This window comes from Ambystoma mexicanum, chromosome 10, assembly GCF_040938575.1.
Source record: "Ambystoma mexicanum isolate Mex_15411 chromosome 10, UKY_AmexF1_1, whole genome shotgun sequence".
Taxonomy (NCBI): domain Eukaryota; kingdom Metazoa; phylum Chordata; class Amphibia; order Caudata; family Ambystomatidae; genus Ambystoma; species Ambystoma mexicanum.
This window is the reverse complement of record NC_090932.1, coordinates 15841756-15864840: the sequence shown is the minus strand read 5'-3', so window position 1 is coordinate 15864840 and position 23085 is coordinate 15841756. Positions and strand designations below refer to the sequence as shown.

At 46.4% G+C, this 23085-nt stretch overlaps 1 protein-coding gene across 2 annotated transcripts in view; it reads right to left on the bottom strand.

The window, feature by feature from the left end:
* LOC138491105 (probable cation-transporting ATPase 13A4) overlaps positions 1-22167 on the bottom strand; it is an 891483-nt gene extending 869316 nt beyond the window's left edge. For both annotated transcript variants that reach the window (XM_069617424.1, XM_069617425.1), the window contains exon 1: positions 21937-22167. In XM_069617424.1, coding sequence (XP_069473525.1) covers positions 21937-22002 — 66 coding nt within the window. In that variant the 5' untranslated portion in view covers positions 22003-22167. The remainder of the gene's footprint in view (positions 1-21936) is intronic.
* Positions 22168-23085: the final 918 nt, after the last annotated feature.

Below are 23085 nucleotides of genomic sequence, written 5' to 3'. Positions count from 1 at the left end.
TTGGATGCGAATTGGGAGGAGCAGTGTACCCCGGCCTGGGTGTAGGGGGGGGGGGGGGGCACACACAGCAGCATGAGCACTTGGTGTAGTGAGTTGTATATTTTACTCTAAGTAACGCTACTCTTTCTATCAGCATCAGAAGGAGGAAGGCGCGGGTGGCGTGTTAAGCACAGGAAATCATGTTTCTTCCATTCTACTCATGAAGAGCTGGTGTGTCTAGCACATGTTCGAGAGGATACTGATATGTACAGGTGCATTGATCCACTGAGTTACATCATAGCCATGCCATTGTCCCTGAATGTGTGCTTACGGTGAATTCGCATTGACGTCTCAGGTTTCACTCATAAGGTTCTGCACATATTGTCATGTTTTCCCCTTGACCTGACCAAACCACCCAGAAGTCTGCATGGGGGCATAATGTAGAATGCCCTTTCAATAAACGCCCTCTGAAGCCCCCCAGTCTCCCCCCCTCCCCCCACAGAGCTAGGTATCCCGTGGCTCTTGCTTCCTGCGTGAAGTGAGCTGGTCACTGGCACATGCAGCTGCCATGAGCTGGCATCCTGCCGTCATGCTGTGGCAGCCGTGGAACGCGCCAAGCTGAAGAATTAATGAAACGTCATTGCCAGGGCGGCTGTACCTCAGCTTTTACCCACACGCATGTTAATGGTGCCGGCCATATGTCTGGCCTCGTAGGCTTGCATGCAGTCCACATCAGACTGATGGCGTTCAGTGTTTCTCACACCATGCAATGCTCCAGGCAAAGACAAGCCCACCGTCAACACTGCGGCTCGCATGCCACCGCTTTCCCAAAGCGTGTGCTGTCACCTTGCTCAAGGATAGCATGCTGGCGAGAGTGCCCACCTGTGCACGAGGAATGCACCAGCATGCCCACCTTTGCACGAGGAATGCACCAGCATGCCCGCCTTTGCACGAGGAATGCGCCAGCCTGTCCACCTTTGCACGAGGAATGCACCAGCATGCCCGCCTTTGCACGAGGAATGCGCCAGCATGCCCACCTTTGCACGAGGAATGCACCAGCATGCCCACCTTTGCACGAGGAATGCACCAGCCTGTCCACCTTTGCACGAGGAATGCACCAGCATGCCCACCTTTGCACGAGGAATGCACCAGCGTGCACACCTTTGCACGAGGAATGCACCAGCGTGCACACCTTTGCACGAGGAATGCACCAGCGTGCACACCTTTGCATGAGGAATGCACCAGCATGTCCACCTTTGCACGAGGAATGCACCAGCATGTCCACCTTTGCACGAGGAATGCACCAGCGTGCACACCTCTGCATGAGAGGAATGCACCAGCGTGCACACCTCTGCATGAGGAATGCACCAGCGTGCACACCTTTGCACAAGGAATTCACCAGCATGTCCACCTTTGCATGAGGGAATGCACCAGCGTGCCCACCTTTGCATGAGGAATGCACCAGTGTGCACACCTTTGCACGAGGAATGCACCAGCATGTCCACCTTTGCATGAGGAATGCATCAGTGTGCACACCTTTGCACGAGGAATGCATCAGCGTGTCCACCTTTGCATGAGGAATGCATCAGTGTGCACACCTTTGCATGAGGAATGCATCAGCGTGCACACCTTTGCATGAGGAATGCACCAGCGTGCCCACCTTTGCATGAGGAATACACCAGCATGCCCACCTTTGCACGAGGAATGCACCAGCATGTCCACCTTTGCATGAGGAATGCACCAGCATGCACACCTTTGCACGAGGAATGCACCAGCATGTCCACCTTTGCATGAGGAATGCATCAGCGTGCACACCTTTGCACAAGGAATGCATCAGCGTGCACACCTTTGCATGAGGAATGCACCAGCGTGCCCACCTTTGCATGAGGAATGCACCAGCGTGCACACCTTTGCATGAGGAATGCACCAGCATGTCCACCTTTGCATGAGAATGCACCAGCGTGCACACCTTTGAATGTCCACCTTTGCATGAGGAATGCACCAGCGTGCACACCTTTGCATGAGGAATGCACCAGCGCGCACGCCTTTGCATGAGGAATGCACCAGCATGCACACCTTTGCATGAGGAATGCACCAGCGTCCATACCTTTGCACGAGGAATGCATCAGCATGTCCACCTTTGCACGAGGAATGCACCAGCATGTCCATCTTTGCACGAGGAATGCACAGCATGCCCAACTTTGCACGAGGACTGCACCAGCATGCCCACCTTTGCACAAGGAATGCACCGGCATGTTCACCTTTGCATGAGGAATGCACCAGGGAACAAGTTGGGAGCGTGAGAATCTAACATTGTTCTTCCATTTTTCATTGTTTTACACTTGCCAAGTGTTCCTACACTCAAAACGGATATATTTGTTCATTTTTTTCTTGCAATACTTATTAGTTTGGCTATTGGGTGGCGCTTGCTGCACCTATCAGACGAAGCTATTGCATTGGAGTACACATAGGGAGAGGAGGCATATGAGGAGGGAGAAACAGCTTGTAGGTGTTGTTTGGTTATTTGCCCACCCATTGACTGCCCATGGCCCTGTTACTCCCTATGGCCATTCCCACCCACAACACCTCCTCATGGGAACTCTTTGTGCTCGCTTTACTCAATCCTTGCCATCAAACTTTGCACTCAAAGTGCCTGGAAGTGTTTTTTGCAAAGAAGTTTTCTGAGAGTTAATGACTTAACTGGAGCTGTAACCCTGCTACTGGTGTAATACAAATGTCTTAACAAGGTCTGCCTTCATCCACTCGATTTTTAAGCACTATGCGTGTACATCAGCAAAGTCCTGTAAAAAAAAGCATTGGTAAAGCCAACAGTTTTAGCTTGCGTTAGATGGGCATTTGCCAGGTGCTGACAGCATATGCCCAGGTCATCACTCCATGTTTGTGGCCAGGAAGTACCTTTCTATCAGTACCTGGCAAGTGCCTTTCCCATACCTACAAAAGCAAACTGTTGGCTTGGCCAGAGCTTGTGTTTATTTGTAGCTGGTTGCAAGTGGCTGTTTTCACAGTGCCACTGCAGATGCACTTTTTAAAGTCCGACACAAATGATTTAGTTCTTTATTTGTTTCTGTAAACACTGGAAAAACACCACTGGAATTTACAGAACATAAACACTGATAACAGGAATCCCTAGTTCTAATATAATTATTTATTTACCTTCTTAGCACATATGAGCGCCTGTAACTTAAATATATATCCTGCACTTGCGCTATCTCAATGTCACCAGGCCTAGTAAGATCGCTGTCTCTGTCTTCCCTCTGTTTCCCCTCTCTTGCCTCGTCGCACCTTGAAACATTTGTGTATAGGCGCGTTATACATGCCATATTATATCAGCAAAGTTGTAAATGTTCGGGCAGGAATTCCTCAAGGCAGCTGGAGCAGCTGTCTGTGGGCAGGGCATATAAGGGTGACTGTTCCAGCTTTAGTTATCCACCTGTTGGGGGTGCTTTATCAGGTATCATGTGATCCTCGTGAACCCGCCAGGAAGATGCTTCTGTTGTCCTCAGTCACTCACTGCCTGTCATGATCTCTGCTTCCAAAAGGTCAGGGTTTTCCCAACTCCCTTGGAAGCAGATCCATAACCCAGGTTCCGAGTGCCAACCAGTCCCAATTGGGACCTTTTGGACCCTGTCCTGGCGCCAGTGGCACCAGGCTCATAAAGATGCCCAGTCCCAGCGCTGGAAGCGCCGGGCTCATAATGCTTGGGTGGACTTACCTGCAGCAGACCATGCTGCTTACTTGCCTGCCAGTTGAGCCTCTGATCCTCTTCTGTTTGGAACTACTTTTCCTGTTGGGTGGGGCAGGAGCCACTCCCTAGGTTCAGAACACTGGAACTCTTCTGCAAAGCAGGAACTCTTTTCTTACCTAGGCGTGGCTGTGGAAGGAGACACCTAAGCACTACAGGAAGCTATTTAAACCACACCCGATGGATGAATCTTGCTTTGCGTTATTCTGCATCCTCTGCAGCAGAACGCTCATCGTGTCTTCTGCATCTGATCCTGGGCCTAAGGGAAAAGGCTTACCATCCTGAATCCAGTCTTCAGCAACACCTATAAAGACAAGAAAGAACAGGTTAGCATTACGGTCTTCAGTGACAGCTCTTCACTTACCTGGGCCATCGGCTGTCACCAACGCCTCGCGCTGCATTCTGAAAGACAAAGGCTTACCTACTCTTCGTGCGCTCCGGAGGTCTTCACACTGCATTCCGGCATCTGAAAGACAAAAGCTTACCAACTCTTCGCACGCTCCGGAGGCCTTCGGCGCTGCATCCCGCATCTGAAAGACAAAACAAGGTGCGTTTAAAGACATTGGGGAACTTTAATACTCACATGCCATTACTCCTTTCCACATCTAACCCAGTGGGTATTCCGGCACCCTGCAGCCGCTCCGAACTTGTACCTGCAAAATAAAAAGACAGTTAGAGCGCATCGTGAAGCAGGCAACAAGCGCTTACTTACGTGCTTCCAGGCGCTTCTATTCATCACACGGGCTCCATCTTCAACTCACTTCAGCCCGTCATCCACCATCGCCGGAACCCTGCAAAACAAGAGACATCATTACTAAAGACTTTAAAGACATTAGAATTACTCGAAACTTACCGTTCGTGCAGTAAACGACAGACAGCAGTCCTCTGAAGTCAAGAGGCCTGCTCCCCTTATCCAGTGAAGAAACTGATTACAGCACCCTACCCCGAGGCAGATGGAGAGCACGGCGTTCACTTACCTAAGACATCTGACCCTTCGAGTCAAACATACAGTGCACAGAGGTCCAGCCCAAAGAGCCAGCCGTGGGTTACACATCACCTTTGAAGATACGGTAGACGCCCAGTCAAGACCGGCGCCTCTACGGGAATCAGGTGAGCGTTACAGAACGCAAAGCCTACCACAAAACTCCCGTCCAGGCGCTATGGAAACCTCGGATACCGACCGACTAGCCCAGTTACTTGGGGAACTAAGGGCAGAAGTGCATGCAGCCCGTCAGGAAACGAACGCTCTAAGAAGGGAACTGATTATTTCCAAGGAGCGAACAGATGATCTCGCTAGACAATTGCTACAGTCACAAGCCGGACAGACCCCGTTACCCGCATCTGGGGGAAATCTTCCTTCTACATCCTCTATGAATCCAGTGCAGATCAACCTACCTGGGAATGTACCTCTGGCTCCGCCCGAATGATTTTCTGGTGACCCAAAGAGGTTTGCAGTATTTATCAATCAGTGCCGGTTGCATTTCTTATGCCGGCCAGCAGCCTTTCCAACTGATCAAGCTAAAGTAGCTTTCGTGCTTTTGTACCTTAGTGGCAATGCGGCAGACTGGTCGATCCCTCTAGTAAATCAAGATGATCCGGTCCTCCATGATTTTCAAGCTTTTCAGCTCAGTATGGAAAAACTGTTCGCAAGACATTCACAGGGGCAGGCCTTGGACAATGCGCTTCTTTCGTTGCGACAAGGTAATCAAGACCTTTTGGCTTATATTGCGTCTTTCAACAGACTGATAGTGGAAACTCAATGGCCTGAGGACAAAAGGATTACGCTGTTTTATAGAGGTCTACGCGGAGAGCTCAAAGATGTGTTAGCCCAAGTAGTGAATCCCCCACAAGATTGTTCGGACTATATGGACTTAGTCGTTCAAATAGATCACAGACTGCAGAACAGGAAGGCCGATCGTTCCAAGTTTGATGCTCGAGTATTTTCCAAACCGCCAACTCCTTCCAAAGGAGTAGACTCCGGGGAACCCATGCAAATAGGGGGTCTGAAAGGTCCTCTAACACAAAAGGAGCGGGAAAGGAGAAAACAGTTGCAATTATGCCTCTATTGCGGAAACTCAGGGCACTTTCTTCGAGACTGTCCGGTGAAACCTGCTAAGAAGGCAGTAGGAGCTGCAGTTACCAAAGTTACAAACTCTGAGCAGGGAAACGACCTCGCCCGACAAGAATAGAGGTCCTCTTGCCGAGCGTGAAAACCAGTTCCGTGACCTCGCATTTCGTGATACCTATGGTCCTCATTAGCCCTGATAATCCGGATCGATTACATGCAATTGAAGCTTACGTCGACAGCGGTGCCATCGGCAATTATGTGGATCATGAAATGGTTTTGAGGATGAATCTAACTCTTTGTCCCAAGGCTGTAAAGGACGTCATTACTACTGTGGATGGTACGGAGATAGCCTCCGGGCCAGTAATGCATACCACTCAAGAGGTGACGCTAATAAGTCAAGATGGACACCATGAGAAGATCGTGTTCGATGTGATCAAGGCCCCTCAGTTTCAGATTATTCTAGGAATACCTTGGTTAGAGAAACACAATCCTCTGATCGATTGGCGAGCAAGAACGGTCCAGTTTCCAGAATGTGTCTCTACTTGTCACCCTCCACCTGGTGTTGCACTGGCAGCAATTTCTTCAGAGACTCCCCAGTTACCTCCTGAATACCTAGAATACCAAGATGTTTTCCGGAAGGATCAGGCTAACTCTCTACCTCCTCATAGGTCTTATGACTGCCAGATAGACCTGATACCTGGATCTACTCCTCCTTGTAGTAGAATTTATGCCCTCACCGAGCCTGAGAACCTTCACCTTCGACAATACCTGGATCAATACCTGGCAAATGGGTTTATTCGTCCATCCAAGTCCCCTGCTTCTTTAGCTTTGTTCTTCGTTCCAAAAAAGGAAGGAGACCTTAGAACTTGTATAGATTATCGCTCCCTGAACCAGATCACCGTTAAGAATAGATATCCGTTACCTTTGATCCCTGAACTCCTGGACCAAGTCAGAAAAGCATGCATATATACAAAGCTGGATCTTAGAGGAGCTTACCACTTGGTACGAGTAAAAGAGGGCGATTAATGGAAGACGGCCTTCCGCACCAAGTATGGGCTATTTGAATATCAGGTCATGCCCTTCGGACTTTGCAATGCCCCGGCCGCCTTTCAATATTTTATGAACGATGTCCTCAGAGAGCTCATAGATGTGTGTGTTGTTGTTTACATTGACGACATCCTCGTTTATTCTTCATCGGAATATGAACATCGGAAACACGTGAAAATAGTCCTCGAAAGATTGCGTCAACACAAACTTTTCGCTAAGTTTGAAAAATGTGTTTTCAACGTGACTGAAGTTGAATTCTTGGGATTCATATTATCACCTGGCGGAGTGTGTATGGATTCAAAGAAGGTCGATGCAGTTCTCAAATGGCCATCACCATCCTCCGTAAAAGGTGTGCAAAGCATGTTAGGCTTCGCTAACTTTTACCGCAGGTTTATCCCCGAATTCTCTCGAATAGTCCAGCCCATCACTGCCTTGTTAAAGAAAAACAAACGTTTTGAATGGTCTACCGAGGCGGAACAAGCTTTCCAGGATTTGAAGACTAAATTTATCTCTGCACCAATCTTAAAACACCCTCGCCCCGAACTCCCCTACATCGTGGAAACTGATGTTTCAAGCCTTGCCATGGGGGCAGTTCTATCACAAAAGGACCCGGTAACCAATCAGTTGCATCCCGTGGCATTTTGGTCCCGCAAATTCTCGCCTCCTGAAATCAATTACACGATTACTGACAAGGAACTTCTGGCTATCAAGTCTGCCTTTAAGGCTTGGCGGCATTATCTGCTGGGGGCCCGACACACCGTTACTGTGATTACGGATCAACGAAACCTGCAATATTTGAAGACCGCAAAAGCCCAATCCTCTAGACAACTCCGTTGGGCATTATTCTTTGCCGAGTTTGACTTCATAATTACCTATCGACCTGGTACAAAAAACGGTAAAGCTGATGCCCTTTCTCGGATGGGAGTGGAAGAACACTTGATCAACCCTAAACCTGTACCAATCATTCCCAAACAAAGAATTCTGGGTGTAATCGCCACACATTCCATAGAGGAAGTTAAGGATAAAGCCAGGCAACTTGTAACTCCAGCAGACATACAGAATTGGCATCTGCAAGGAAAGGACTTTGCAGTAAAGGACAACTTATTGTATTTCCAAGAACGATTATACCTACCCAGCACAGATTTACAGAAAGAAGTAATCTCTTGTTATCACGATTCTTTAATGGAAGGACATCCCGGTATAGCCAAGACCTCAGAAAAGATCAAGCGCTACTTCTGGTGGCCGTCTTGGAAAAAAGATATCAGAGACTTTATAATGTCCTGTGGAGTATGCGCCCAAAACAAGAGTCAAAAGGAAAGACCAGCAGGCCTCTTACGCCCTATTGACATCCCACCTCGCCCTTGGCATACGCTTTCTATGGACTTCATCACCGATCTACCTCCATGCTCCGGATACAATACGATTCTAGTAATCGTGGACTTATTATCCAAGATGGCGCATTTCATTCCGCTCAAAGGCTTGCCAACAGCAGCAACTCTGGCCCGAGAATTTCTCGAAAACATCGTCCGACTGCACGGTTTTCCTTCGGTTCTAATTTCGGATTGAGGTAGTCAATTTATTTCTCATTTTTGGCGAAGTTGCTGTCGGTCGGCTCAAATTGATGTGAGACTATCGACCAGTCACCACCCTCAGACCGACGGACAAACCGAGAGGACCAATCAAACTCTGGAACAGTATTTACGCTGCATGCTGCAACAAACTGAAAAAACTTGGAAAGACATCCTTTGAATAGCCGAATATGCCTACAATAACTCTGTCCATTCGGGAACTGGGAAAACCCCGTTTTTTCTTTTGTACGGCAGTCACCCTCGAACCTCGGAGTTGGATCCCCTCCAAGATCTTGAAACACCAGCAGTAGACTACCTGCATTCTACAATCACCCAAGCCTTTAAGGAAGCTGTTTCTCACCTTCAAAGGGCTAAAGAACAATACAAGAAAGGAGCAGATCAACATTGGAAGGAAGCCCCTCAATATCGAGTAGGGGATCAAGTCTGGTTATCCACTAAATATCTACCTCTAAAAGGGCCACGCACATTCAACCCAAGATACCTTGGTCCCTATTCCATCACTACCATAGTAAACCCAGTAGCTGTCAAGTTGGACTTGCCCCCGCGCATGAAGATACATCCGGTCTTCCACGTCTCTCTATTAAAACCCGTGCAACCTCAAACCCGACTAACTAAATCTCCAAAACCTATCCTAGTTGATGGGGAACTCGAGTTTGAAGTCAAAAGCATTCTGGACTCCAAGATCTCCAAATCTAAATTATTTTACCTAATTGACTGGAAAGGCTACGGCCCCCAAGAGAGATCCTGGGAACCTGCTGAATATGTCCACGCTCCTCGCCTAATCAAAAGATTTCACCGAACATTTCCTGACAAGCCAAAACCCCCGGAGAAGCCCGGTTTGGGAGGGGCCTTGAGGGGGGGTACTGTCATGATCTCTGCTTCCAAAAGGTCAGGGTTTTCCCAACTCCCTTGGAAGCAGATTCATAACCCAGGTTCCGAGTGCCAACCAGTCCCAATTGGGACCTTTTGGACCCAGTCCTGGCGGCAGTGGCACCAGGCTCAGAAATATGCCCAGTCCCTGCGCTGGAAGCGCCGGGCTCATAATGCTTGGGTGGACTTACCTGCAGCAGACCATGCTGCTTACTTGCCTGCCAGTTGAGCCTCTGATCCTCTTCTGTTTGGAACTACTTTTCCTGTTGGGTGGGGCAGGAGCCACTCCCTAGGTTCAGAACACTGGAACTCTTCTGGAAAGCAGGAACTCTTTTCTTACCTAGGCGTGGCTGTGGAAGGAGACACCTAAGCACTACAGGAAGCTATTTAAACCACACCCGATGGATGAATCTTGCTTTGCGTTATTCTGCATCCTCTGCAGCAGAACGCTCATCGTGTCTTCTGCATCTGATCCTGGGCCTAAGGGAAAAGGCTTACCATCCTGAATCCAGTCTTCAGCAACACCTATAAAGACAAGAAAGAACAGGTTAGCTTTACGGTCTTCAGTGACAGCTCTTCACTTACCTGGGCCATCGGCTGTCACCAACGCCTCGCGCTGCATTCTGAAAGACAAAGGCTTACCTACTCTTCGTGCGCTCCGGAGGTCTTCACACTGCATTCCGGCATCTGAAAGACAAAAGCTTACCAACTCTTCGCACGCTCCGGAGGCCTTCGGCGCTGCATCCCGCATCTGAAAGACAAAACAAGGTGCGTTTAAAGACATTGGGGAACTTTAATACTCACGTGCCTTACTCCTTTCCACATCTAACCCAGTGGGTATTCCGGCACCCTGCAGCCGCTCCGAACTTGTACCTGCAAAATAAAAAGACAGTTAGAGCGCATCGTGAAGCAGGCAACAAGCGCTTACTTACGTGCTTCCAGGCGCTTCTATTCATCACACGGGCTCCATCTTCAACTCACTTCAGCCCGTCATCCACCATCGCCGGAACCCTGCAAAACAAGAGACATCATTACTAAAGACTTTAAAGACATTAGGTGCCTCATTCCGAGGCTGGCGCTATCCATGGAGTAAATAGCACCATGGTAAGCAACCATGGAGCTATTTACTCCATGGAAATCCGGCATGGTGAATGGAGTAATTACCGGTCCATTCCAAGGTTGGAGGGACCGGTAATTCCCCATTCACCATACCGGTTCCCCATTCCCATTCCTGCCCCCATAGGGCTCAATGGGAATGGGGAAGGAGTAAATTACGGCACCATAAATTACGGTGCCGTAATTTACTCCAAGGTCCCTTTGCGGGTTGGATTTTTAACGCCTGCTAAAAGCAGGCGTTAAATGCCAACCCGCAAAGGGGAACTCGGAATATGGTGGTAAGTGTTAACTGTCACCGTTGCCATTAACGGTGACCGTTAACCCTTACCTCCAACCTCGGAATGAGGCCCATTAGAATTACTCGAAACTTACCGTTCGTGCAGTAAACGACGGACAGCAGTCCTCTGAAGTCAAGAGGCCTGCTCCCCTTATCCAGTGAAGAAACTGATTACAGCACCCTGCCCCGAGGCAGATGGAGAGCACGGCGTTCACTTACCTAAGACATCTTACCCTTCGAGTCAAACATACAGTGCACAGAGGTCCAGCCCAAAGAGCCAGCCGTGGGTTACACATCACCTTTGAAGATACGGTATACGCCCAGTCAAGACCGGCGCCTCTACGGGAATCAGGTGAGCGTTACACTGCCTTATCGTGTGCCGCCATGATCTCATGCATGTAGTGTCCGCCTCCAGACTCATCTACAAAAAGGTTCTCTGATATTTCCCTGCAGGCCGATTTTGCTGAAAGTCAGTTTGGCGAGTGTGGTTTCAGCAATGCGGGGAAACAACATTCACTCTTAGCGCCCTGCTGCTGTTCTCTCCCAATACAGGGGATACCCATGCAACCCACATTCTACCCATCCTCCTCCCTCCACACTGTGCCATGTGTTCCGCGGGGGACACCCCCGCCACCCCCGCACTCCCCACCCACCCTTCAGTTCACAAGGTAAAATCCCTGTCAAGTTAGTGTACGCACCAACGCCAGCAAAGCAGGGTGCACCACTATACAAGACGCGTTAGCATCCAGAATCATATTACTCCAACAGAAAATTGATAGTAAGAAGTCACTCTTGGCAGAAAAAACCCTACCTACCATTACTGCGAACCAATCCAATCCCACCCCTGGTATTCCTTTCCAATTTTCACAAGTCTCAGCCAAAGAAGTGTCAGACACCATAGAGAACCTCAAAGCATCTAACTGCAAGGAAGACCAATTCCCATCCCATCTAGCCAAACTATGCACCCCCACCCTTACACCCATCATCACTGAATTTGTTAATGCTTCCTTGCACACGAATACAGTCCCGACCAGCATTAAAAAAGCATGGGTAACCCCCCTCCTAAAAAAAACGAGCCTAGATCCATCCCTACGAATTATGGACCGATCACAACTATACCATTACTCCTGAAAATAATAGACAAAATAGCCTACTCCCAGATCCAAAACCACCTAGAACAGCACCAACTTCTAGGGGACCGACAGTCAGGATTCCGCCGTAATCACAGCACAGAGACAGCCATACTAGATCTAAAAATCCAAATGGACGCCACCAGAGAAGTAGGTAAACTCTGCCTAGTAATGCTACTGGATCTCTCGGCGGCGTTCGATTTGGTAGACCACGATAAACTTTGTAACACATTGGCTAACAACTTCAATATGTCTAAGGATGCCACTAACTGGATCAAATCCTTTTTAGCAGACAGGACATCAAGAGTATCCATCGGCAAAGAATCAGCCGACCCTATGCCAATTCCCATAGGCGTCCCGCAAGGCTCATGCCAATCCCCCACATTGTACGATGCCTATACTAAGTTGCTCTTTGCAGCTCTGGATTCCAGATCCTCATCCCACTAACAGGCAACCACGAGCAAGACTCACTGCTCATCAACCAAATATACTGACTTATTCAAAACTGGATGGCAAACAATAGCCTTTGCCTCAATGATGACAAAACAGAGCTACTCATAGTAGGCTCGCCCTCTAAAATTGAATCATTTCCTCCTACTTATGAATCATTTATCATCGATGGCACCCCCATCCCAGTACTCAAACAAGTAAATACTCTAGGTGTCTATCTAGACGCCACCTTAACCATTTCTAAACTAGTAATTACACCAGCCTCCTCCACTGTCCATACATCCAAACTTATCTCTCTAAGCCGTAAATTCCTCTCACCCAACAACTGCGTTACACTAGCAAGAGCACATATACTCTCCAAGCTCGAGTATTGTAACATCCTATTCCTGAGCACCTCTAAACCAAACATTGCCAAACTCCAGCTCATGCAGAATAAAGTTCTCCGAGCTGCCCTAGGAATAAAAAAATCTGATCATCTATCCACCACTAGGAGAGACAATCACTGGCTCCCCATCCAAGCCAGGATACTGTTTCAAAACCCAAAGTATCACGCATAAATGCCAATAAAGCACCCAAATACCTTATCAACACAGTCGCAAAGAAACCCCAGACAAGACTCCTTAGATCTAACAACAACTTTCACCTCGAAATCCCACAATATAAAAGAGAGAACGTGGGGGGCAGCGGATTCAAAGTCCTGGCACCTAGACACTGGAATTCACTACCCACCAATATCAAGACTGAAACCTCCTTCCCACTATTCAAAAAATCACTGAAAACCTGGCCATTCAACCAATACTAACCTAGCTGTTCTTTCACACATCCTTTTATTCAGTGGTCGAAGTGTACAAACAGAAGTAGTGGAACTATGTTCCCTGCTGGCCTGCACACACTCCCCACAAACCCCATCACCACGCCCCACTCCCACACACAATACAAACCCCCAAACACTTGCACCTGCTGTTTAAGGGAACGTTCAGTGAAGTGCACTGAAAGTGCAAGCTGCAATGTCTTCCTACACTTTTATTTTAAAACTAAACCATTCCGAAACGGTTTATTTTTAAAATACAAGTATAGGAGCTGTAAAACGTAATTTCAAAAAGTAGAGGAGCACCGCTCCCGACCGCTCCCGCTCACTTCGACCACTGCACACAGCCACAGTAGTGGCTGTGTAGTTATGGTTAAGTTGCTGCTTCCATAGGAAGAGCACTTTTTGGGTGGCCTATAACTCCGCTCCCCCTGGACGAATCCTCACCAAACTTTGCAAAGTAAGTATATGGGCCACTCTGATTCGCTTTACAAAGTTTGGTGATGTTTGGTCCAGGGGGCAAAAGTTATAGGGGGGTCCCAAAACATCTTTTTTTCCCATAGACTGAATGGGGAAAAACTTTGCGCACGCCTACAGGTCAAACCGCTGGACGGATTTTCACCAGATTTGCGCCAGGGGCAGGGGCTTGGTCCCGAAAGCGTGCTTTTGTAAATTTGGTGACAATATGCCCATAGTTTCCTTTAAAACAACCAAAAAATATGTCTAAACAAATTTGTGATATCTATGTCCACTCCACGGTCACACTTCCCTGTTCGCTCCGCGGATAAGACACCGATTGGCTAGGGGGTGGCGTCATGACTGCAGACACGTGACTTCTTCACCGATTGGCTGCAGTGAGCCGTGATATGCATCAGAATGTGTGGATGCGCCCGACATCTTGGATCTGACGACAGCGCGGTCGCAACCAGACGCGAAATGCTGTTTTGGAAACTGTTTTGGTCTGCTAGTGTTTGAGGAGGTCCAGAGAGTAAGAGATGGGTGAAATACTGTACTTGTTTAGGCGACAGGTGTTAATGATGTATTCGCCATGCCCGCCTTGTCCGGGATGTTTGTAAGTACTGAAAATGAGGGGTCTCATAAGGAAAGTACTTCAGTCCGTGCTGTGCGCAGGCAACTTCAAACTGTTCTAAGGACACGCGTGGTGTCAGAGGTCATTAAAGTGGAGTACATGCTCCAGTTAAAATTTTTGATTCTATGGGTGTGGTAGTGAGTTATAAGCCGCCATGGGTGTGATATGCTGCAGTGGTTGTGGCCAGGGCCTAGAGTCTTGGGTGCATGGCCGTAGGCCGTTGGCCATAGGCCATACTCCCAAGACGCTAGGCCCTGGCCACAACCACCGCAGCATATCGCTGCTATACCTTCACCCGTAGTCTCGCTCATTGATCAGGTGTTTGTGGGGAGGGACTAGAGTCTTGGATGCATGGCCAAAGGCCATGTACACAAGATCAAATTTGTACGTAGAGAATTTATAAGGCACTATTGGTGCGATATGCTGTAGTAGTTGTGGACAGTACGTAGAGTCTTGGCTGCATGGCTGAAGGCCATGTACCCGAAAACACAGTTATAAGCACTGCAGTTATAAGCCACTATGGGTTTCATATACTGAACACCCATGCATTCACATATATATGGCCCTACACCCAAGACTCTAGCCTCCGGCCACAACCACTGCACCATATCACAGCTATAGATACAACCGTAGTATCAAACATCAATATATACGTAGTGGATTTACAAGCCGTAATGGGTGCAATATGCTGTGGTGGTCATGGCCAGGATGTAAAGTTTTGGGTGCTTGGACTTTTTATAAGCAGTGAAGTTATAAGGCACCATGGTTTTCATTGATTGTGGCCAGAATGTACAGTCTTGGCTGCATGGCTGCAGGCCGTAGGCTGTGCGCCATATTTCCAAAACTCTAGGCCCTGTCCACAACCAGCACACCATAGCACAGCAATGCATACACCCATAGAATTGCTTAGCGGTCAGATGGTTCTGGGGAGGGTGTACAGTCTTGGGTGCGTGGCCATAGGCCATGCAACCCAAGAACGAACTTATAAGCAGTGGAGTTATAAGCCACTGTACACATACATTCAAATATCTCTGGACATACATCCGAACCTCTAGGCCCTGCCCACAACCACTGCAGCATATTAGACAGCCACGTTAGTGGCTGTGTAGTTATGGTGAAGTTGCTGTTTCCATAGGAAGAACACTTTTTTGGGTGCTTTATAACTCTGCTCCCCCTGCACAAATCCTCACCAAACTCTGCAAAAAAACGTATATCGGCAACTCTGAATTTCTTTGGAAAGTTTGATGATGTTTGGTCCGGGGGGGTAATTTATAAGAGGGGGTTCCCAAAACATCTCTTTTCCCCTTTGACTGAATGGGGGAAAAAGTTTGTGTCCGCAGACATTTGGCGCTTTCCCTGATTGGTTGTGGAACTGCGTGAAGTACGTCAGCTTTCTTCGGTGCCCCCGCCATCTTTTATTCAGGTTTTGGTGTACGCGGAGATCGCCAGTAACACATACAAAACAAGACAGCATTGCACTTATGAAATACTATTCCAGAAGGTGACCTTTAAGGAGGCTGGGATGGGATGTGGCAGCACAAACTGTAAAAAGTGTAGTTTTCTTGTCACCAAAGTCATACGGTTAAATCTAAGTTGGTGCTCACTGTACCACTACCAATTAGTGTGTCTGGGTTACAATGTTTTTGGAATAATATTGCCGTCAGACTGGCGTATTAAGTTTTGAAAACTAAGCCCGCCATCCGCACTGTTTGCTGGAAACAGCGATTCTGGAGGTGTATGGGAGTAGCGGTTCTCATAATTGAATTTCAATATGTTGTTGCAAAGTAAGAATGTATTTGCCTTCTGAGTGAAGGTCACATGAGTTGCTTTTTTGGTTGCACGCTCAATAGGCCCACGCATCCGAGTAAATGTATAAGTGGCAATTGTTTTTTGACCTTGAGCGAAAGGGAAACTTTACAAGCAATTCAAGGAATGAAAGGTTTGAAAAAAATAGCAATTGAAAAGTTATGTTTTAAAAACATTTGTAAGGCACATGCAATATCACTCCACGGAAATTCTTCGGTGCAAATACGTTAGTGTCTGACTTGGTGAAAAAGAATGGAGGCAGTACATATTATGTAAGTTTACTTTTCACCACTCTACACCGACCTGCGTTTTCATTTTAAATTACCGCAACTCTACTTGTGCCAATATAACTGAAGTATTATCTTTCTGAGCTGTTATATTTTTCCTCCAATAATGGAGAGTGCAGAGTTTCTGTGTTTGCAGGGTATGACTACACTCACCCTTTTTTAGCATTAATATTTCTTGTTTCAAACGTTATGTTTGCCCACATAGGTTTGTGTATCACTTTGCACGTTATTTTGGTCTTGTTTGACATCACGAGATGTAATTTTTTTTTACGTGTCCATTCATTTTGCCTTCATAACTCATTTATCATCTTCATGTGTAGTTGCCATTTTTTTTTTACCTTACGGCGCATGCAGAATCTCAGCGTTTGTAGCCTGTTACTATATTTACACATGGTCAATAGTAACATTTCACTAAAATGTCATGTTTGACCACTTACATTTGTGTATTACTTTGCACATTCTTTGTCTTTTTTGCAATTATTTGCTAAAGGTTGGTTATTGACACATATTTTCTATTACGTTTTCCATCCAGGTACATCTTGCTGTACTGTCCATGCCATGGTTTCCAGATGCCGAGTGACGGCTTTTTTGGACGCCAAATACAACTGCTCATGAGCAGGTGCTTGTCCATAACAATTATGTGGGATGACTCCTATTAGGAGCAACATCACAACATTTATGGTGCTGTAGGCCGGAAGTCATGGCGCCTTCTTGGAAATCACTGTGGAAACAAAGCAGCTGCTTTAAGCAAGAAGGCATCATTTTTGTATGGGAAAAGACCAACGTGTGCCTCATCTTTCACATTTGCAATGAAGCCCTTAGAACCATTGTTATCCTTCCATTGAAAATGGGATTACTCCGATGCACTCTGATAGTTTATTGTTAAATAAACCTACTTTACGAACTCTAAAATGTTAACGTTTTCTTTTACAATCCAGTCTATTATTGCAAAATGTAAGTTACTACGTTGTACGTCGCTGTATGTTTATTTACAGGTTCTGCGTCACGTCACGTACTTGTGCTTTTTGCAGGCTACCATGGAAAGAGAAGAGGGCCTATGTATGAAACAACCGCCTTCCCTTTCTATGGTGGCCATCTTGAAAAAGGATTTTGTTTTGTAATCCGAAGCGCCAAAGCCGTGCCGTATTATAACCAGTAATCCTATTTTTTAGTAGCACATGTTACTGCTTTGCAAATCTAGACTATTACTGGCAAAGATTATTGTGTCTATGTACTTTACTAAGAAATATGAAGCACATGGAGTGAATGCAATTTTTTTTGTTTACATTTATTTACACTGTGAAAGGTCGCTCTTAACGGAATATTTACTTTGTTTACGGGTGGCTTTATTTTTTGGTACGACAGCTAATAAGGCAATTTGCGAACGGCAATGAGCAAAGAGGCAACAAACAGTAATATGGGCCAGTAGATGGACGGGGAACATTTTTGTGAATTTGTTAATTGTAAAGTAGCGGCACTGTTTCTGATGCTTCTTTATTATAGCAGTGCTGCTGTTTCTTGGGGAGGAGGGATGGCTTTAGCTGAGGTAATTTTCAGATAAGTAGAAGTTTTGCTAAAAATATATAATGTGTAGTGCATTGGTAATCGCTGCCTATAGATCTTACTGTTAAGTGTGTACTGATTCTGGGACACGTCACCGTGCTGTAAGCCAGCATATTGTCATGTGGCATTCTTTGCAAGGTGTATACTGTTTAGCAAAAGAACCTTGTTAAAGGGACGTTATGGTTACGTTGCCCTACTGAAAATATGTGACATTCAGTAAAAAATAAATTATTAAAATGACGTTATAGTTAAATTGACCTACTAAAAACCTGTAAAATTCACACAAAAAAAAACTTTGTTAAGGGGACGTTATGGTTAAGTTGAACTACTAAAAACCTGTGAAATTCACACAAAAAAACTTTATAACCGTGACATTATGGTTGAGGTAAAACCGAAAAAACCCCTGAAATTCACCAGTTATGGTAGGCTAAGCAACCATACCTGCCCTCCCCACTTTGCACTGCTAACACTAACACCTAGGACATGAAAGATGGCATCACAAATGTCATTGATGACATCACTGATGATATCACATGTGTAGCCCCTTTGTTTTTGTTCACTGCCATATACACATATATATATATTTTCAGCAAAAAAAACTTTTTTAAAGGGATGTTATGGTTCAAAATAAAACCGAAAATCCCTTGCCATTCGCTAGTTATGGTAAGCTAAGCAACCATAACTCGCGCCACCACCGTGCACTGCTAAGACTAACACCCAGGACATCAAAGATGACATCACAAATGTCATTGATGACATCACTGATGACATCACATGTGCATGTACTTTTCATGAAAAGTCTGCACAAGGGAGTATTATTGTAATGTAAAATAACTGTCAAGGGTCATTGGAATAGATGACATGAGCTATGTGGTGCATTAAGCAATGCATTGATATAAATAGCCTTCTATTATGAAGTTCTTTACAGTGTAATAATGTACTCATGTATAGACATAAGCATTGTATGCAGCATACATGATGAAGGTGCAATATTCATAATCTTCCCATGTTAAATAGTGAAATGCTAAATGCTTTCTTATTAGAGTTTTGTGTACTGTGCATTATGTTATAAATAGGTAATGAAAAGCACTTCCCATATAATTTCATTATTACATACAAAACAGAAAGACATAAGAACAAATACAAAAATGAGTATATAAAGGGAATGTGAAGTATGCAAACAAGCAGCAGTAGACCCAGAAATTGTTCATAACCTACCTGATTATTTTTATGCACAGAAATGATTGTTCTGCTTGTTTCAAACCTACTACTTCCCTATTAATAACTATCACATGATGTGACTGCACCCTAAAGAGAGTTATGCAAATTCAGATATGAACATATCTACAGAAAGTATAGTAATAAAAAAAACAGCAGACCCATAAGAAAGTGTTGATAACCTCACTGATTGTCTTCACACACAGAAAGCATTGGTATCTTTCAAGTGTGTATTCTCCCTATGTATATGTTTCACATGCTAAGAGTGAACCCCAAATGAATTACTGTAAGAACATATTTGAAGTGTAAGGCCCTCATTACAACCCTGGCGTTAATGGCGCCGTAAATTGTGGCGGCGCCGTTAAACCCTTAACGCCTGATTACGAGGTCCCTTTGCAGGTTGGAGACTTTAACGCCTGCTGGTGCTAAGTACGGTGCCGCAATTTGCGGCACCGTACTTAGCGCCTTCCCCATTCCCATTGAGCCCTATGGGGCAAAAATGGGAATGGAGAAGGGCCATGGTGGCATGGGGAATTACTGCCCCGCCAACCTTGGAATGGGGCGGTAATTCCCCATTCCACCATGGTGGAGTCGGTAAGTTACCGGCATGGACCATGGTGCTATTCGCACCATGGTCCAACGCCAGTGTCGTAATGAGGGCCTAAGTCTATAAATGTAGTACTTTTAGATTGTTTTGTTCCTAAGTATTACTGGCTAAGATATATCACTAAAGGAAAAAAGAGGGAACCACAAATGTGATGTCATCAGTGATGTCATCTTTGATGCCCTGGGTGTTAGTCTTAGCAATGCACGTAGGTGGCGCGAGTTATGGTTGCTTAGCTTACCATAACTAGCGAATGTAAAGGGATTTTCGGTTTTACTTTGAACCATAACATCCCTTTAAAAAAGTTTTTTTGCTGAATATATATATATATATATATGCATATGGCAGTGAACAAAAACAAAGGGGCTACACATGTAATATCATCAGTGATGTCATCAATGACATTTGTGATGCCATCTTTCATGTCCTAGGTGTTAGTGTTAGCAGTGCAAAGTGGGGAGGGCAGGTATGGTTGCTTAGCCTACCATAACTGGTGAATTTCAGGGGTTTTTCCGGTTTTACCTCGAACCATAATGTCACGGTTATAACGTTTTTTTTAGTGAATTTCACAGGTTTTTAGTAGTGCAACTTAACAATAACGTCCCCTTAACAAATCTTTTTTTTAGTGAATCTGTATATACACTGTAAGTAGATATACCATTGTTATTTGTATTGCTCTGCTTTCCTATGAAATGTATTATAAAGTTGCAATTGCCCACTGTCTGTAGCCACGCCGTGATGCTTCCGGGTCTGGGCGTTAACAAATAAATACATACATAAATAAATAAATAAATAAATACATACATAAATAAACAGGGCTTTAAGTGGGGTAAGAAATCGAGGGGGGGCCTACTTTGGGGGCATGGCTTGCGGGATGGGCGTGGCCTAGAAAAGTACACACACCATAGTAAGGCATGCAAACAAATATATAAATGTAAGCATTTATATATTTGTATGCGTACCTTACTATCGTTTGTGTAACTATGCAAGCCATCTTTTATAAACATAGAAATATGTTCTATGTTTATAAAAGATGGCTTAAAAAGTAAACAAACCATAGTAAGGTACACATAAAAATATATAACATTTATATAATTGTGTGCATACCTTATGGTTTGCATAGTTTTCAAGTCACCTTTTAAAAAAAATTCTATGTTTATAAAAGATGGTTTGAAAAGTACACAATTCAAACCATCTTTTATAAAAGCTTTCCCGATGCAAAAAGACGCCTCAGACTATAAACCTCGAAATATCGCTCTGAATCCCCAGGTTTGCCGAGGGTCAAAGACGCCTTATTGACCTGGGGAGAGACAGGAAGTTACAGTGACTGACAGAAGTGCCACCCACTGTGGCTTGCTGGCACTTCTCTCAGTTTGTCGGACTTAATGGTGGGCGCATCTCACCGCTGCGGCCATGGCAGGATAATGTGTCCCTCCAATGTTTTGCGGGGACCCGGCTCAGCCCCACTTTTTGGAGACTGCCGGGGCCTGGCCCTGGCTGGCCCCGGCCCACTTAAAGCACTGCAAACACATCCCACACACACACACATACAAACACACACACACACACGCATACACATGCCCCTTCCCTGACAAAAACCACATCCTTACCTCACTGTTCACCCTGCTATCATTGCCACCCGCCCGCTTCTTGGATGCGTTGTAAGCGCATGCGTGGTGCCCCGACAGGTAATTACTTCGGGAGAATTAAGTAAGACCACACATAACTCCCTCCAATCCTTCATCCCTCATCATTCTTGGGTGCTGTATAGTATCACTGTTATCGTTATTATTAATATCATTATTCTCTTGGCATATGTCTAATCCCACAATGATGCAAGACTCTCCGAATCACCCGAGCAGTAGGAGCGGGCAGCCATTGGCTGGCACAGAGCATCTATAGACACGCGTCTGAACTGATGTGGCTCTTGCTAGTAAGAGGGCACACGGGCACCGCTTGTTCTCTCTGTCTATAATGCCCTGCAGATTAAGCGGCTTGTAGCTGGCATTACCCCTTCCTGCCGGAGCCAGCAGGGCGAACTTTGATTTCTTTTGGAATGTGTAAGGACAGCTCTGGACACTGTACATGAAAAAAAGCTTATTAGTTTGCAGGATCCTTTGTTAACAACGTCTCGAGCAAAGCAAGTGGGTTGCCAGAAGACAGACACGCAACAAGACCCCCTGAGCCCCCACACACCCTCTGCCCCCTTCAGAAGATTTTCAAGCATATGAGAAGGACACATGGCAGTCTCTGGGTGGCAGCCCCACTCACCATCTCATTCTCTTGGCCCTGGTTGAGCAGTGCGTGGCTGTCTGTCCTTTTCCTCTGTTTCCCCATGGCACAGCCCTCAGCGTTCCTTCTCCCCCAGCGCTGGAGTGCTGCAGAATATCCTCTGATCAGGGGAACGTGTGGTCTATGAACGCCTCCGCCCCCACCACAGGCACACCTCCTGAATAACCAGCTCTGCTCGATGCAGGAGACTGCTCAGAGGGCTGGAGGGACTGTGCCCCTGGGGGCAATGAGCCAAACGCTGCCTGGGATAGTGCCATAAACAGTATGAACTTTGCTCCACTCCTCCACTTAACTCCTACTCTGGTAAGAAAACCAACAGCGTTTGCAGAACTGGGCACTCTCCAGTTGACTGTCACTCCCATATAGTGAACAAGTTCCCTGTGTGGCGATCATATATGGCTGAGGATGTGTCACATGTTAGCATGATATGCCTATGGCAACTAGAACATTTGAATGATTTTGCCATCCTGTGCCCAGGTCCAGCATTTGCCAGGCATTGCCACCACACGCCTAGGTGCTCTACTTGCCATGTGTAATCATCATAAGTGCAGGTGTTCACAGGCATTCAGAGAGGTGGGGGGGGGGGCACAGTGATGAGATGACCCTGTTCCCCCCCCTCTCCTCTGCCCTCTGCGCTCCTCATGCACGAGGGCTGCTGAGCCTCATGCCCCAAACCTCATGCTGAATGCCCACTCTATGAGTCAACATGTCATGGGGCCTCATTACAAGGATGGCGGTAAGGCAACACCGTTACTACCGTACCACCATACTACGAGTTGTGCTAGCGGTCTTGCTCTGCCCGCCAGGTCCGACCTGGTGGGCAGTGTGGCACCCGCGGGCACAACTCGTGGATGCACCGGCACCGGTGCCGGTGCATCTAAGCTCCCCATTCCCATTGAATGGCGATGGGGAGTCCCTTATTTCAGGCACCCGCGAATGAGCAATTACCGGGGCCGCCCATCTCGGCATGACCCGGTAATTGCCCGTTTGCGGGTGCCAGTAAAATCACGAGTCTGGCGGAAGCCGTGCCTTTGTTACAGGCACGGCTACCGCCAGACCCGTAATGAGACCCACGGTGTGGCATAGACAGTGGGGAAAGCACTACATATGCAGAGCTCCCATAAAGGG